At 42.2% G+C, this 18840-nt stretch overlaps 1 protein-coding gene across 1 annotated transcript in view; it reads right to left on the minus strand.

Annotated features, from left to right (window-relative positions):
- Window positions 1-213: 213 nt before the first annotated feature.
- The window catches only part of UBE2N (ubiquitin conjugating enzyme E2 N), a 102964-nt gene continuing 84337 nt past the window's right edge, over window positions 214-18840 (minus strand). The window contains exon 4 of the mRNA XM_086919284.1: window positions 214-987. Coding sequence (XP_086775410.1) covers window positions 947-987 — 41 coding nt within the window. The 3' untranslated portion in view covers window positions 214-946. The remainder of the gene's footprint in view (window positions 988-18840) is intronic.

An 18840-nucleotide genomic window follows, 5' to 3' on the forward strand; every position in this document is an offset into this window, starting at 1 on the left:
TTTCAATACCACATGTGGGTGCAGACCTAGAACACCCAAAGCATACATACATTTCCTGGCTAATTATGCCAGATCATGAACACTTACATGATAAAGGAAATGGGCACGCTAGTATCAACAAGACAATGATTAACTTGTGGGTGAAGTGCAGAAGGCGGTGAAGAGGAAAAACATTGACATCGTCGAATCTTATTTTAATGTTTAAATACTAAACATGTTTCAATCTTGCTTTAATGTTTAAATACAACTGTCACAAAGACATAATGAAATAAACACAGCAAAATAAACTGTACAAAGGCAAAGTAGAATAACAAAAAATATTTTACTAAAACATTGGATTTTCCAGACAAGCCATACAAAAAATGATCAAGCTTTTCTGAGGGAGAAATCTGCACTTGATAAAGAGTCAGTATTATTAGTGAATGTGATGTTTCTTTTAAAATGTTCCCACTTCTGTTCGAACAAGCAAGCTTGTTCATCTATAGCATCTAAGTTACAGACTTGCCAAAGGGCACACCCTAAGTGCTGGTTAGCTGCATGAAATAATGCAATTATCATCACCATAATGAGGGGGGGCTGTGAAAGAAGGAACCCACAAAACTAAAACAAAAGTATATTTCCTGCAGCTAACACAAGCTACATTCATTCACAGTGCTTATACTCAAACCATGATGGGAGAGACAAATGAAAGCAGAGACAGGATACGATCCTTAACACATTAATAAGCCAGATGATATACTCAGCCTCTGCTCATGCTTTACAACAGTGAATCAGGACAATACAGATTTGCTTATGTGCATTTAATCACAAAATGACTGATGATGTCTGGGCTTCTTTCTTATTCTGTAATGTTGTCTAAGACTGTGTCCATTAAATGCAAACGAAAAAAAGGAAGAGGTCTTGGCAGAACAGGAAAAGTGATGCACACTTGATGTTCATGTTGAAATTATAGGTTATTCGTGGCATATAGCCTAGTCCACGCTCTGGCTGTTAGAAAAAAAATAAAGCTAAAATCACACACTTGTACAGTCACAATTAAAGTACAAATCACATTTTTAATATAAGAATAGCCCTTTTCAAAGTAGCATTTTGGCATATGAATTACTGCTTAAGTGATTTAATTAGAATATACATCTGTAGAAATCCACACACTCCATTTCTGTTTGAAGCACACAAAAAGCAGACACGTATGGCCATGCACAGTACAATTTTGCTGAATATCTTTGAGACTTCTTGCTCGCTTAGCACACTACAAATAAAAAGATTATAAAACGCATAACAGTACCTCAAATTCCCAATTTCCTTTCTTTTTTAATCAAACTTAAAAACGTCATGGAAAAATGCAACCAGACTTCTGCTAAAATAGTAGAATCACAATGTTTATTTTGCATTAATATCAATATGGCTATAAAGATGTGAATTCTAATAATGAACCTAAGAAAACCAAAAGCTTGATGAATTAGGAATTCACAAACAGTTAGCCCTATAATAGCAAATTACTTAACCAAAGCCAGTTCATATGCCATTTAAAAGTTCCCTGGTGTCAAGGTAGAAATAATATTAAGATATGGTGCAACAGTCATTTTATAGCACGATAAAACGAAAGGCTTTTTTAAGTCTCAAGTCTAGTCTAACACAGCGCATACGCTGCCTGTTGTAAGATATAGTACTAGCTCAGTCGCTTAGAGCCAGTCCATTGCCTACCATTTGCTTGCTTCTTATTCGTCAGCTTCAGTTTGCTTTCCTACCTCTTAGGGTTTTTAACCCTCCCCTCAGGCATGGACCCATTACTTGTTTCCTTAGGGTGCTACTTTTTTCTTTTTAGGTAGAGCCTAGCGGCAGCCCACGTGCTCTGCGAGGCATGCTGTATTCAAGTATGCACTGGAAGCCTCACCCACTCTCCGTCCATATATGCCATTGGCTTGTGTCATAGTCCTTCGTAAATGCTGGCTTCTGATTCGTAAATAGGCTTGTTAGTCCTTCCTTGGTACCGCCTTGTCTGCATGTGTTACCTCCCATAACGACTGGACCTTTTACTTGGCTCGTTACAGTCTGCTTTATCTAGTGGGTGAGCACCATTTTGCTTATTGACACTTATTGGGACAATGGCGGCTGCTTTTTGTATTTGCTTTCATGTTCAGAGCGGCACCTGCTTCAGGGACACTGCGACCTGTTTTTTTCCTTTTGAAATGAATGAATGAAATGAAAATAAATTTATAACGCGCAGAACTCAGCCCAATGGGCATCAAGGCGCCTAACATAATATATTACCAGGTCCTAAGAGCTCTCTTAAAGAGGGGCAAGGATGAAAGAGCCTTGAGCTCGCAGGGGAGAGCATTCCATAGTCGAGGGGCCACTGATGCAAAAGCTCTACCTCCCCATCTTGTCTTTTTAGTGCGGGGGATAAGAAGGAGATTCAGTTGAGATGATCCGAGACATCTGCTGGGTACATAATTAGAAAGCAGAGATCCCAGTCCATCGGTCGGTCCTGCTGTAAGGGCCTTATGGACTAGGCAAGTAATTTTAAAAGAAATGCGTTGCTCAATGGGTAACCAATGAAGATTCTTCCTGGCTAACGTGGCGGAGGCGGAGCAAGGGAGGTCCAGAACAAATCTCGCTGCTGCATTCTGTGTTACTTGCAGGCGATGTACCAGTCCCTTGTTAATCTCAGTGTATAGCGCATTACAATAATCTAAGCGAGATCCAACCAATGCTACCACTGTTTGTTTTCTTGCCTGCGGGGATAAGTAGTGAGCTATTCTGCGAAGGATTTTTAGAACTCCCCAGCAGGTAGCTAAAGTTCTATTGATATGTATGTTCATGGCCCGCTCAATACCAAAGATGACCCCCTGGTTTCTTGCCGACTGTGAAGGGGTCGGGCAGGTTCCCAGTGATGACGGCCACCATTCACTCAACCAGGCGTCCCTGTCCTTTCCGAATATCAACACCTCGGTCTTGTCGCCATTCAGCTTCAAGGAATTGAGCGTCATCCAATCGGCAACTGATTGCATGCAACTCCTGAAGCTGAACGCTGTGGTGCTGACAGACCGTGACAGAGACACCATGATCTGAGTGTCGTCTGCATACGACTCTAGCTCCATCCCCTGAGATCTTACTAGTCTAGCAAGTGGGGCCACATAGATGTTGAATAGGGTCGGACTTAAAGCCGACCCTTGTGACACCCCACATTGCAAAGACTTTACAGGGGAGAGGTATTTACCCATGTGGACCCTCTGCTCCCTAAACTCCAGGAAGGAGGATAGAAGATTAAGGGCGGGCCCCTCCACCCCCAACTCCCTCAGTCGAGATGTTAAGACTGAGGGAGAAAGGGTGTCGAAAGCCGCGGTCAGATCCTATAAGACCAACATCGTGGTCTGTCCTTTGTCTACATTCATCCTGATGTTGTTGGTCACTACAGTGAGTGCAGACTCAGTGCTGTGTAGTTTTCTAAACCCATGTTGAGTCTGATCAAGGAATCCAGAGGAGTCCAGGAAGGTGGACAGATGATGGTTCAGGTGCATCTCGAGCATTTTGGCTGGGGCAGGTAGTAGAGAAATAGGTCTAAAGTTTTTTAGCACTGCAGGATCCAAAGAGGGTTTCTTAAGTAATGGCCTGACGATGGCCCTCTTCCAAGCCGAGGGGAATACCCAGTGCTCTAAAGCACTATTCATGACCTCCAAGATATGGGGAAGGAAGGTGTCCCTGCATTCCTTCAAAGTTTTAAGCGGACATGGATCCAAGGGAGAGGAGGACTTCGTCTTATTCAGCAGGAGGTTAAGATTTTCAAGAGTGACAGGAGGGAAATTGGTAAGGGTCTTATCAGGATCCTTTGACCATATTTCTAAAATTGACAAATCAGTGGCTATATGTGTTCCCAGATGCTTCCTCTGTACTTCCAATTGCATGGAAATGTCTACAATTTTCGTATGAAAGAAGCTTGAGATGTTGTCACAAAGCTCCTGAGAGCCTATTATAGGATCAGGTGCCTGTAATGAACAGAGGGAATCTACGATTTTGAAGAGTTCCCTAGATGATGTCAAGGATGTAGTAATGTTGGAGAAGTGGTCTTGTTTAGTTTTAATAACTGAGGCCTTATATATCTTTAGTGAATTTTTGTATAGCTCTCTATCCTTAGTGTCCCATGTCCTCCTCCACTTTCTTTCCTGTCTTCTACATCATTGTCTCATCAACCTAAGTTGCTCTCCAAACCACGGGGCAGAGGGTTTACGCCTCGCAGCATACCTAGGGATGGCAGAAGCTAAAATATCCACAGCCCCAGAGATGCAGTTCGCTAGTTCCGAAGCTGCCTTCTCTGGGTCTGGAGTCAGGGAGAGGGTTCCGAAAAACGGGGCAAGGGAGTCATTGGAGATATTTTTATAATTTCGCTTACATTCTCTTGTACAATACTCTTTCATAGAAAGCTCTGTACTGGCGGTGGTAAGTACAATAGGTACTGCTAGATGGTCAGTCCACACTAGCTGTTCCGGTGGCCCTGTCATGATCCGGGAGTCATTAGAGAAAATTGCTTCAAGCGTGAGGCATGCTCTATGTGTGGGTTCCCTGACCAGCTGTGTGAAACCGCAAGCATCTAGAGGATCAATCAAAGATATAGTATCTTTGGAAGTGTTGTCATCTAGATGAAAGTTAAGGTCCCCTAGTATGGTAAAATGCGATTTGCCTGCATAAGGTTCTAATAGTCTAAACAGGTCGCTGCTGAACTGTGATCTCAGCCCTGGGGGCCTATACATCAGAATCCCTGAGAATGACGAGGAAGGTGATGATGAAATACAGAAGTGAAGGGCTTCAAAGGGGTCTGATAGTTTTGACAAAGCATTAGTTCTGCAGGTGATATGAGACCGGTGAAGGATAGCTAGGCCCCCACCTCTACGCTTAACTCTGTCTAATCTCTGTAAGGCTTAGTTCTCTGGGATGGCTAGGAGGAGGTCATGTCCCGATGTGTCTGTGGCCCAAGTCTCCGTAATAAACACCCATGCTGGATTCCTAGCGGTCACGAAATCGTGAAAGCAGATGTTATTTTTGATGATGGAACGGGCGTTGATTAAATAGCCTTTCTCAGCAGTGGCCTCATTACGCAGTTGGCGAGGAGACTGAGCAAAGTTATTAAAATCGGGGGTAGTGGATAAGTTAAACCTACATGTACCACATGAATATCCTTCTCGTAGAGCTTAACTTTAATACTGAGCGCACCGCCCGCTTCACAGACACCATGCTCTAATGTCTCACATTGCTGACCGTATGCTTTCGGTTCTGTAGAGCATTTGCAATGCAATAGGTCTTGCATATACGAGAGTTTGAGCTATTGGCATTGTAAACTACAATGACTTAATTTTATTTTTTAAAACAAATAAAAGACATTGTTATTTACAATGCCAATAGTTTAAACTCGCATAAATACGAGACCTGTTGCATTGCAAATGCTTGTTGGTTAAGTGGTCTATGAATGTGCATTCATTTTCCAGCTTTCTTCCTTGTGTACTTCATATTCCTTCTTCGTGCTCATATTTGTAATCCCCTTGCCATCCCTCCATTCCCACTCCTAGTTCTTAGAAGGCAGCCCACCTTTCAATTGCCACATTTTCTTCCTCACCCCCTTCTGCTTATGTGCTTCTCCATTTCCCAAGAGACCTCATAGGAGAGACCTATTCGCTATGTCAACTCATGTTTCTAGTCGCCAGCAACTAGATAACAAAAGGAGGCTTCTCACACCTCAAAATTGGCGGAGGCCTTAGAATAGGGAAAGGTTTCACATTCAAACCTATAAAGGACACCCAATGCTGGAAAACCAGAGATGCAGGAAAGTAACATTACGCGTTACCTAATATGAATGAAACCGAGAACATGCTAGTAGGTTCTTAGGTCTGTAGATCAATGGATTTATTGGAAGATTCCATCTCTTTTACTACATTGTGACATTTAGTTTCAAGAGAATGCCATTAGTACTATCCTAAGTAGCTTTCATCTTTTTCCAGGGCAATGTACCATATCTTTAGATATGTACATCATTCTGCAAAATATTTGATAGTTTTATCAGATAAAAGGTATCACAAGAAACGTATGGAATAACTTTGCAAAAGGTACAAAAGCATGGTTTGATGTCTGAAGAAAATTGTAAGCTTTTTCCAACAATAAGATTAACATTTGGTCATAAAACTTCTGGAGGGGGCAAGAATTAACGGATGGAAGCCATCAGGAATATTTCGTTGTCTGGCTCCAAGGATAGCTTATTTTTTTTTGTGTATAATTATATTAATTTTCTTTAGGTAAAAGGTTGAGGAAAGATTCAAATTTTGAATGGGGACAGGGGCATCACATTAAGATATACCTCATTAATGTGTCTACATTTGTCAGATCTTTTAGTCAGGATATGAGTGAACTAGAGGTTCTTTACATTTGATAAATGTGTGTCGCCAAAGTGTTAACAGGTCCATTCTAGAATGTGTCAGTGAAAGACATTGTGGAATGACTTGCACATAAATATTAAAAAAATTTTGGTGTCAAGGTCTTGATGCAGGCGCCAATGATGCATAAGTAACCATACAGAGGGTAAGAGTGCAGTAATAAATTTCATTACAAGACAGGAGGCTACATTATGCATTAATCTTTTAATGCAGTCATAAGCAGCCGCACTTACATCATAAGCAAAACAGTTCTAGAATGTAGTGACAACAACTAATAAAAGGCATGAGCAACAATAGAGCTGCCTCTTTTAAATGCAGCTCGCAAGCAGATAAGTTACTTTACCTTGCTTTCTTCTTATACTCCTTTACCTTTATTTATTATGTTAAATGCTTTTACCCGACATGTTTATTATTGATTACTAATGAATACTGATTCTTACTTATACTTATTGTTATTTATTGTGCTTTACGATCCCTCTCTGTTTATACTGAATTTCCGGTTTTCCTGATAAACCCTTCCCTCCCCGGACTTCCAATTTACGGTCATCGAGTCCCGATACCACCTCCCCCCCTCTTTCTTCCTCACTGAAGTGCTTTTGGGAGGACCCGCACTCCTCACTCACTCTTGCCAGCAATCCCCCTTCAAGAGCGCCTCCTCCTCCTTTCCCGTTTCTCCCTTAGGGTATAATTTTTTCTTTATTTGACCCACTTTTTAGTTTTGGCTTTACCGCTCTTACGTTCGTAAGACGCGCTCACTCAGTGTTCGCGAGCGCGTCTTTCCCCTTCATAACAAGGAATGGCCCCGGGCAACGGTGTCATCGCATCCCCCGCTTGCCTACGACCTTTCCTTTAATCCTCCGGCAGCAGCTGGCTTGAGCGCGTCATTTACATAGCGCACCCCAGCTGCTGCCGGAGATTTTATCAATACCGTTTCTCTTCGCGTATTTAGGGATCTTTACTGTTAAAGCTTAAACAAATAAAAAAAAGAAAAAAGGGGGAAAAGCAACAACAAACCTTATTGGAAGACAGCTTTTACTGAAACTCATTTTATTAACCCTTACTGGTGCTGACTTTTAAATCATTAATATACACCCAGCACATGTCCGCTTATATCCCCTACTAAAAAGCTTAAAAATATATATTAAAAAAAATAGCTCCATCGCCACTTATATTTTCTGTTAATCTAACCCTTACTTACCTGTTGTTCATAAGTCCATATCCAACAACAGCATTTTTCTCTTCTAAGTACCTGTTATGTCTGACATGGAATCAGACGATGCCATTGCCAGTAACCCTTATCACACAAGTGACTCTTTTAAAAACTTCCTACAAAAGAAATGAGGTCCTGCAAGATGGACACGCTAAAGGAGGTAAAGTCATCTAAGAGACCCTTTCTTCCTGAACATGATGACACCTCTCCTCGTGATCCTCAATTCTTACACACCAAGAGCAGGAAGAAGTCCAAACACTGCGAAGGCACTATGGGAGGTCGTGGAACCTCAATTGACTTGGGAGGTCTCAGCACCCTAAACTTGTTGGGAGGCCCTCGCGCCTCAAAAAATTCAGGTGTCCCTCGTGACACAAATCGGATGGGTGCCTGTAGCGGTACAAACTTGATGGGTGTCCCTAGCGACACGAATTATAATAGTGCCCACGATGATGCGGGTACCGACTTTGATGAGGAAGAAGTCCTCCATAATCCCTATGAAGAGTTTGTCCTTGAACTGGATGACGAAGACCTCGACTTCACTAATCAATTCAAGCTTGACTCCTCCCCTCCGCTAAAGATGCTATCCTTGACCCCCTGGGTGGAGAAATGTTCTCTCCTCTCAACAACTCCCACCCCAATAGTTCCAAATGGTTTCCCCAAGATCATGTTTCAAAATGTATCACCAGAAGGCTCAGAAACTCTTGAGAGGGAAACGCGTATCACTCTTAAGTCAGAATGTCCGAGGCCCTCCATTCAAGACAAGGTCCGTCAGACTCCGAACCTTGACCCTGATTTGATATACTTTTTATTCAAACTAGGTAAAGACCCTAGGAAAAGCCCTCAAGAACTGCCAAGATAGTCTCCTTGACGTTCTCGGACCCCTCACCAAGATTTTGGATTTAGCCAAAGATTCCTATATCTCCAACTCCCCTGTCGACATCAACCTCATCAGAGGGTGGAGCCAAAGGGCCATTGTTCTGCTTGGTAACGCCAACTCAAGCCTCAACATTGAAAGGAGGAAGACCATCCTTAATAAAATCAATTCCAAAACTGGGTGATTTAGCTGAAAAAGAACCCTCACAAAAACCCAAAGGTCTCCTTTTTGGTGAGGACATGATTAAATCTATAGGAAAATACGTTTCCACCTTTACTGCCCTAGACAAGGTCCAGAGCAATATGCGGAGTGTCTTTAACAGTAATGTTTTTGGACAGGCTGGAAGAAGGGGCCTTTCTTCCGGCCAAGGCAACTACCGACCCTTCTCATCCTTCAGAGGCAGAGGATTCTGCCCTTATAACCGCCAGTTCTACCTGCAAAGAGGCAGAGGCTCTCGAAACAGAGGTTACTCCTCCCGTAGAGAGCCCAACAGCAACCCTCCAAGTAAGTCTTCCTCTTCTTTCCCTCCCAAGGTCGGGGGCAGACTCAAATACTTTTATCACACTTGGAAATCTTTAACTCAAGATATGTGGGTTCTGGAGACTGTTCAAGGTTTCAAAATAGACTTTATAGACCATCCTTCATAAACACACACGCCCAAACCTTTGATTTTTTCGGTAGAACATCAAGAGATTGTCAAGGAGGAAATCTCCAAGCTTCAAAAAGGAGCTATTGTAAAATTGCCATGGTCTCTAAGGAGATTCGTCAGCACCCTTTTCCTGGTTCAAAAAAAGAAAAAAGGCTGTAGACCGGTTATAAACCTACGACAGGTAAATAAGTATCTTGTCTACAGACACTTTAAAATGGAGGGTATTCACCTCTTAAGAGACCTCCTTCTACAAGGAGACTAATTGGTCAAGTTAGATCTAAAGGACGCTTACTTTACCATCTCTATGGCTGAAGAACACCAGCCCTTTCGTCAATTCATCTGGGACAATCATATTTTTCAATTTCAGGACCCCTCATTCGGGCTCTCATCCGCCCCTTGGTGCTTCACCAAGATCATGAGAACTATCTTCTCTCTCCTGAGAGAAAGAGGCATTCGATTAATTATCTTTCTAGACGATATCCTTATGTCCCAACTCCACTCAGCTTTTGCAAGACCTCAAGACTACCATGAAGCTTATAGAGAGTCTTGGCTTCATTATAAATCGGGAAAAATGTATTCTTATCCCCTCAAAATCTCTAGAATTCCTCAGGTTCACCGTACGTACCTCGAAGTGCCTTCTTCCCAACAAGAAGAATGCCAAGATTCGCAAAGAGATCAGATTTGCCCTAAAACAACAATATCTAACTCTTCGGGAATTAGCCAGGCTTCTGGGCTTACTTTCTTCCTCTATTCAAGCCATCTTTCCGGGGCCATTGAGTTACCGTGCTCTCCAGAGAATACAAGCCCAAGCCCTCAGGTCTAGTGGCGAACACCCATTACAAACGATGAGACAACATCGTGGGTGCATTACAACGCACATTTTACATCACGACAACCTGTACAATGCATGCTTTTACATTGCGCATGTTACATCCCATCACGGGTTTCCACAACACAACACATAGCGGGTTTCCACAACGCATTTGAACAGTGTTTTGCATGCATGCTTTTTCCACAACGCATTGTTTCCACAACGCATTTGTGTCAGTGAACGTTTCTTAATTGATTACAAAGGCGCATTTAAGGGTCAGTGAGCGCATTGGGGTTCTGCGCGCCAGGGTACAGGGTTGTCACATTGCTGACCCTATATTAAGATGGAATTGTTTGCCAACACTTGTGTGGCACCTGCTCCTGAGGAGTGAATCATTGTTTACGTTGAAGTATACATTAAAGCTCTGTGACTCAGATCGCGACCACCCATAGCTGCTTGAAGGTCTGCATATTATTATCGGGGAAGGCTTACTATTCCTCCCTCCCCACCGCCCCCCCCCCCCCCCTTCTTGTTCTCACCTGTGTGAAAGGCCCCTCGCTTATCTTGGACCCTTAACCGGAGCAACCAACATGCTTTTTGCACTGTGGGAGCTCTTCTATGCACTGGAAGGGCAGAGAACGCTGCACATCAGAATTGAGGTGCACTGATAGAGCTGGTTGCAGTCTCGCAGTAACAGAATTGCATGGCACATTTCAAGTGAACGTTTAGAAATTGATTACAAGGGTGCATTTAAGTGTCAGTGAGCGTATTTCAGTGGTAGTGAATGTTGATTAATTCACTGAACGTTTATTAATCGATTACAAAGGCGCATTTAAGCCGTATGATTTTTTTTTGCTTCGTTCCATTTAAAAGAGGCAGCTCTGATGTTGCTCATGCCTTTTATTAGTTGTGGTCACTGCATTCTAGAACTATTTTGCTTATAATGTAAGCGTGGCTGTTTGTGACTGCTTTAAGAAATTAATGCATAATGTTAGCCTCTGTGTCCTTAATGAAATCCAGATTCTCTGGTCATGTTAATAGGAGAATCGCTATTGTTCAGAACAATGCCAGAGCCACTTATTGGCCAATTGGCCACTTTTGTCAGAGTATAGCATGTGACATTTTTCGAACTTTTAATAGATTACCATGTGACCCTAGGTTTGCTTTAGTTTTGGTAGACACATTCCAAAAGGCGAATAGTAACCTTTTTAAGTCTAGTAACTGCATAAGTTGTGAATGAATTTCTTGTGGATATATTTACTATGGAAGAATATTCAGAAACTCATCACTGATAAAGGTTTTGAATTAACTGTTATGAATGAAGGGAGTGTATAAACATATCACCAGAGCATTAGATCAATTCAAAAAGCAAGGTGAATGATTAAATAGTCATTAAAGAGAATAATACAAAGGCATGGGCTTGGACTGGAAGGTGTTTTAACTTGTAGGTGTATAGAATTAGTCCTCACACCAAACTGAAGGGTGTATTTTATTTACTGAAAGGAAAAGAACCTGTGCGCATGTTATGCCCATGGTAGTTAAAAAAAAAACAAATTAAAAAAGAAGGAAAGAGCATAGTAGAGCAAACCAAGGATAGTTGAACATGTTGCACTTAAGTAATGAAAATTCTGACACCAAATGATGGTACTAAAATGGTTGCCTATGTTCGGAAAGTGGATCAGAATTGTTAAAGTTCTTTTCCATAGTATGGCGAGTTATGATTGTGTGTGGAATGTCAGATGTGTAGCCAACAGAGATTCTGCCGGATAAAAGGAAATATATTATTTCTATACTCTGATGATAGTAGAGGTTAAGGTCATGTCTGATGCTATGTCTGGAAACATTACTGACATGTCAGAGTTGTTCTGAGGATACAGAAACCAATGAGGTGGCAGAAACTATGTGGACTCCGTGGCTTCGGGGGTGAAATATTTTTGAGTCAGAACCCTAATACAGATATATGAAGATTAATTGCTTTAGAGCTGAATAAAAACAACATTTTAGAAGCTTAAAGATTTGGTGTATTTCTTGATTTTTTTTTGAGCAAATACGTTATATATAGCCTTCTTGTACATTGTGTCCATCTGCTGTTTTCTCTGTCCTGGTCATTTACCTGTTTCTGGGAAACCATTACTATTGCATTAAGTAAATAGAATGATTTAAAGGTCCTCTACTAAGCACTGGAAGTTATTGAGCTGTGCTTCTCTTGGATACAACTAAATTACTAGACAACGACTACCAATTACAACTTGTAAATAGTTGCCCCTTTAGTCTGAGAAAAGCTATTTAATAAGCTGTGCGATTTTAGGACAGGCTTAATGATCAAACCAATGACATTATTCGTTCTCCTCATGGCCCTACATCTGCAGCTTGTTAACCTGGTCCCCAAAATCACCACAAGGTTAGGCAAAACGCCATCAAATGAGTCACTAGCTTCACTAGGCTTCATCTCAATTTACTCTGTGTTCAAGCACTCCTTCAAATTTAGTCTTGGAAAGAGAAAATTGCAATAGCTCTCAAAACAGTTTGGAATAACCCACACTTCATTCCACATGTTCTAAGACATCAAGATCCCATTGTGTACCCTATTCTGAAATCCTTTCTAATATAATAAATAATTTATCTAGGTTAGGGGAAAATGTTTCTCACCAATACGAAAATATCCAATAATAGTATTTTCCAAGTAACATCAACATTACTTCTACTTTGCCTCAACAATATCTAAAAAGGGGGCTCCCTTGAAGTAACTTAAAAATAGTCTTGCGACTAATACCAGTCAATCAAAAGCCACGACATAACATTTCCATATTTGTTCATGTATACCATTATATTCTACATCAAAGTTGAGCATTTTTTTATCAAGTTAACAAACGAACCACAGAACAGGCACTCAATGAAGCAATCTAAACTTAAAATACATAAATAAATCCACATAAAGCAAACAGTATTTGTAAATCCAGTAGCCTGTCACACAAAGATTATGAGGAGAGGGCAGAATGTTCAAGTGTTCTGAAGCCATACAAGATATGAGCAAACAATAGAATGCAAATGCAGGTATACTTTTGGTGGTGCTCATCAAGGATAAATAGCATAATGCCGTACCTTTCCATTTGTCATTACTTGTGAGTTTATTGGGGGTGGGTAGACAATATAAACCTAAAGGAATGTTGTCAAAGTTTACACCCCTACTGCAGCAATTTGTTGGAGGAGTCATAAGGTAATGGATCCAAGAGCATTGTACTGAAACACCCTATTAAAAAACAGAAAAAGATCCTAGAATTGTACTCCAAAACTAACAATCAATATGGCAGGCAAGGTGAAGAAACTCAAAATTATGGGTGTCAATAACTCATTAGCCTGTATTATATTGGCCTCAAGACATGGCAAAATGGAATCCAGAAAACATCACTAGGTGAATGGATAAAGACAGAGGAAATCCAATATGGTGAGCAAATTGGCCCACCTACTAGAAAAGGCAAATTGAAACTACTTCTCATAAGAGTCTGCTCTGACTGAAAAATTGGGACACATACATTATTAACTGCACAACTGACTGAGCAGTGTTCAGAGTTTTGCACATGCACACCTTAATGTATTATATTTTTTGTTTAGATTCCTAGTATTTGTGTTATTCTGTATGTTCTTCTCCAGAGCCAGGTTATACCCACCAGTCTAGACTTGAGCCTTTGAGCCCACTGGGTTCATTGAGTTCTTCCCTGAAGAGTCTTTGAGCGACGTACATTTGAAAGAGCGTTAGTGATTATGATAAAGTGAACTGTATCTTATTGAACCTGAGAAAGAGAATAATTCAGATAATCCTAAAACTCGTGTATCTATTCAAATCAGTGAGCATCCTGTCAAAAAGAATTCCAGCTGATCAGTCATAATAACAAATTAGTCAGTAAAGGTTTTGTTCTAGGAGACTACAGTCCGTTGATAAAAATTTCAAAAACAACTATTCTAGGTTTTCAGTACAGAGTAGCTAGGCTTTAGGACAGAAAGTTAGGTGAAAATACATAATAGTAATTAGCAGATAGTATCAATAGCAATCACAAATAGGTCATGTCAGATAATCCATAAACAGGTTAAAAATATAACTTATTAGAGCTTTCCGGCATGCATTAGAAATCAAGCATCCACAGAGTGATATAGAGAAGACAGACAGCAAGAGAAGAACAAAGAGCAAGAGTAGGCAGTAAGACAATGTGGAAGAAGTCCCGAGGCAGTCTATTTCCCATTTCCCTTATCCCTGTTCTACATGAACCATGAGGCCCGGGAGAAGATGGGGAATTGGGAGCAATCTGCTTCTCAGAAAACTGGCAATCACAGACAAGTTAGAGTTTGAGCATATCAGATCTTAACAAAGGAGTGGAAGAGATCACTTCATGTAAATGAAAGTGCATCAAGAGTGACAAGAAAGCTGCTAAACTAGCTTGACTAACGAAAACTCAAAAGGGCCAGAAAAAGTCTCCATGAGAAAAAGAAAAGGTGGAACAGGATCACCAAAATGCAGGAAAAGTGTGTAAATTTAAGGCAGAATGCAAAGGTGCAACCGATGTTCTCACCCAGAAGAAATTATTGTACCAAAATGCTTTTTGGTACAGTAAACTAAGAAAGACAAGACAACAAAATGAGCAAATTAAGCAACTGAAATCATTTAAAATTAGATAGGAGACAAACGTCCTCGGATCATTGTGATGCTGAACATGTAAGAATCGGTGGGAACTTAGGTATCAAGTATCAAATGTAAAGAACAAGCAGCAGTGACATTTGCAGTGCAAGTATAAAATATGGTATGTAACTGCCCCACATACACAGCAAACCAGAGGAAACCAATGAGGAGAATGAAACTAATCAGTAACTCGGAACAGAATTCATAGCTCTGTTTCTCCCAATACACATGGACCCAAAATCTCAGGCCATTGAAGAAGAGCATTCATAATGGCAGCACCAAGGTGGCGTGCAGCAATACAGGGAATGGTAAATACCCACTAAACTATAAGAACGAGGCAAAAGCTACTTCCAGGAAAAACTAGGTTAATAATGTTTGTCTCAATGAGGAAATGTTCTCAAATGCTACAATCTCCTCTGGGGGGCAAGGGGGGGGGGGGAGGGGGCGGACGTACCTCCACTGCATCATAAAAGTCATGAAATTAATTTATCAAAAATATCAATTAAGTTTGATCTTGCAAGAAAATCTAGAAAGTTCAATTTGGACAAAGAAGACGTCTTGTCTCTCTGGAGTGACAATTAGGCATGTACTGCGATTTCAGATGGTGTACATATGAGATGAGTAAAGACAGGTTAAGAAATTTGAGCCAAGCCTTGCACTCCTCCTCTCCTAGCTACCTGGCGAATAAACTGAAACTCTCTGGTGGCTCTAGACCATCACGTAATGCGGAAAATATACTGCTTGAACCTCCCACTTTCAAGAAGGATATATCGATGGCCCAATCCTTTTCAGGCAACGCGGTGAGAATCTGGAACTCACTTCCGCCTCAGCTCCGGACCACCACCTCCTCCCAGGCCTTCAAAACGGACCTCAAAATTCTCCTCCTTCAAAGACACTTTCAAATATAATGCTCGCCCTCTCTATTATCTGAAGGAGGACCTGCCATTATAGGAATTTCTATTCTCCATGACTATGGAAGTGCCTTCCCAGTGTGTTCTTGTGGTGTTGAGTGGTCTGCCATTTATTGAAGTATTATCCTTCTACCTGTGTCTGGTACGCTTTTGTAACATGCACACGTCACTTTTCTCTTGTAACACACTGTTTGCTACCTCTTACATTTTGTTAGCTTTAGATACTTGCACAAGTGCCATCATTGCCTAGGTAACGTTTGTTCTTGTGCTTGAGTGTCTACCATTTATTGCAGCTTCCGGTCTACCTACTCTGGGGGTCTCGCTTCATCAGATGTCCTCTTCTACTATCAAGCCTCGCATCTGCTGATCCTCAATGAGTGGTGGTATGGGGACAGGGGGGACCTGGCATATGCGGTTGAGCGGCAGCTTATGGGACGCCATTCCCTACATACGCTATTATACTCTGCACCGCTTCGGAGGTCTTTGCCGTCGGCCACGAAGGTAGTATTCTTCATCTGGAGGCAGGCTTTACTCAGGATCGGGTGGTGGAATACCTTGACCCGTGAGACCCTCTTTTGGGGCAACGGGCGCCTATCTCAGCTAGCAGTACTACAGGGCTTTCGGGGATGGGATGCAATAGGCATCTCGGTTCTGGGGGATGTTATGAAGGATCTGACACTCAAATCATTTCAGGACCTGCAGGAATAATATGCGATGCCACGATCCCAGTTCTACCGCTATCTAAACTTTAGATGCGCCCTCGTCCCTAGCCTGGAGGGCCTGGAGTCTCTCCCCGACTTTAGCCCCATAGAAGCGAAGGTCTTCATGGGGGGAGGGTGGGGGGGGGGGGGGGGGGGAGGAGATCTCCTGGACCTCAAGATCTCCCGCACATACCAGACGTTGGTCATTCACTGTCCCCCAGTCTGCAGCGGCTTAAGAATGCATGGGAGGTGGATGTGGGTGAACTGGAGGAGGACTGGGCTGAGGCGCTAGCGGGCTCGCGAGGGTAGGCACTAGCAATGCGCCTGCGGCTAGTGCAATTTAAATACTTACACAGAGTGTACTTCACTAGAGAGTGCCTGTGGAGGGCGGGAATGATTGCATCTCCCGAGTCCCTCCGTTTTCAATGGGAGGAGGGTACGCTCCTACATACGGTCTGGAGCTGCCTCTCACTACATGGCTTCTGGAGGGGGATATACTCCTACCTTTCTGAGGTGTTGGGTTCGGAGCTCCCCTGCATGCCACGTTTGGCCCTGCTGGATGTTATGGAGGGAGTGGGGGGCAATCTTTACAAACGTCACCTTCTACTATTAGGCCTCACGCTATCGAAAAGGGATATCGCCAGGGACTGAAGGCGCCCAGGGTTCCATCGGTTGCCGCATGGAAAAATTGGCTCGATTTCTGTATGGGGCTCAAACAACCTGTTCATTACCAGGGGTTGCCCGCGCAAAGATATGAAAGAGGTGGGCGGACTACCGGGGTCTAAAATTGGACCAGCCACGGGAGGTAGAGGTACACTTGCCGGACTGATTCATATGCAGTTTCCATGTTAAAAAGGTGGCAGGGCGGGAAGACCCGGAGGGACTGTGAAGTTACAAAATGGATAGACTTATGTGACATGGGCGCAATCCAGGAGGAGGAGGGAGTTGGGGGGAGGGGGTTGTTATAATGCGGTCTGCTATTATCCATAAAAGTCAAAGTCATTATTACTGTGTATTTGATGTGTGCAGTTGTCTCTGGAGTGCAGAGCCCTGCAATATATGTGAAACTAGACAAGTAAAAGTTATTTTAAAAAAAAAATATAGCAAGGTCTTGAGGAAATGGCGGAAAGCGGGAAGAAACTAGCAAAAAAAGGCAAACAGTACAGAAAAACTAGCAGAAAAGGTCAAACAAAGGGCAGAAAAACAAGCCGAAAAAAGTAAAACCAAAGGCAGAAAAAAAGAGCAGAGGAGGCACAAACAGAGGGCAGCAGGTAGACTGGCAACAGAGGGTAGTGGACTGTGGGCTAGCTGGAAAGGAGAACTGTTGCAGGGGCAGCTGGGATGAAGACCTGCTCAATTGGGTTGCGCTGCAACTTCCATTAAGCAGGTCCTGGGGAAGGTGTGAAACTGGATGGCAGGAGGAGGGGAAAAGGTGGGGGGAAGAAACAAGCAGAGAAAGGCAAAACGGGGCAGAACAATGAGGACTGGGATTAATGGGAGTGAGGAGGAGTGCACCTCTACCAGTTAGCAGGCCTCGAGAAAGCCACTCGCCCACTTGCAATGGCTAATCAGATTTCACCAAGGCAAGCTATTTTTAGAGCCTACTCGCCCATTCTAGCAAGCTGATAAATTACAGCAGTTCTGTTCACATAGAAGTGAATGAAAAATAAAGATTCCTTTACATCTTGTATTTATCTTGTCAAGTTTGCTCTGCATTCAGAGATGTAGGTCAAAAGACAGAGACACCTATTTTACAACTATCAAAGCATACTTAATACAATAGGCATTAAGTTAAGCAATAGGGGTGCAAAGTCAATAAATCTTTTAATCCCCTAAAAAATGCTTTCCATTATCTGCATGGCATAGCAGCTTTTTCTGTGAACCTGCCTCAAAATACATCTCCAATAAACAATGCTACTTGATACGTTTATCTAAATCAGTTAGTGTGCACAAATTTGACATTCTTCTCAACCAGAAATTGAATTGTACATTTTCTAGAACTGGTTGCCTTGGAGGAAATCCTAAGTGCCACAATCGTATACAAAAATAACCAGTTGTTCAAATAGCAGTAAATGTGTATGTATTTTTCCACAAAAAATTCAAACAATTCTGGATGAATTAAAACTGAAGACCGATCTCATCTCCAAACTCCACTAGCGTGTAATATTTCAATCCAGGTATCTTGTATGGCCTTAACCCACCTCCTCCCCACCACTTCCTCCCTTCACATCAGAAGGATAATCTGCTTGGCTTTTTATCTGGGTTCATGACTAAACACAGGAACACGGAACTGCTCAGCTCTAGCATGGTATTCTGGCCAGAACTCGATGCAATTACTTTTGTCGTAAATCGGACACTAATGCTGCAAATGGTGTCTTGCTCAAACTAGAGTAAAAATGCGGAGATTGGGTCCCATTAGATTTAGGATCTCGTGGTGCAGTGTGGGCATTTAAACGTCATCCGAATAGACACATTCTTGGTTTTTTTTTTGGGGGGGTGGGGGGGGGATCATCTTTCCAGTTGTTACAAATAATAACTGACAACTACAAGGAAGAGGTGATACAACATATGCATATGTGGATGGCAGTGAGAA

Source organism: Lissotriton vulgaris, chromosome 1_1 (assembly GCF_964263255.1).
Source record: "Lissotriton vulgaris chromosome 1_1, aLisVul1.2, whole genome shotgun sequence".
Taxonomy (NCBI): domain Eukaryota; kingdom Metazoa; phylum Chordata; class Amphibia; order Caudata; family Salamandridae; genus Lissotriton; species Lissotriton vulgaris.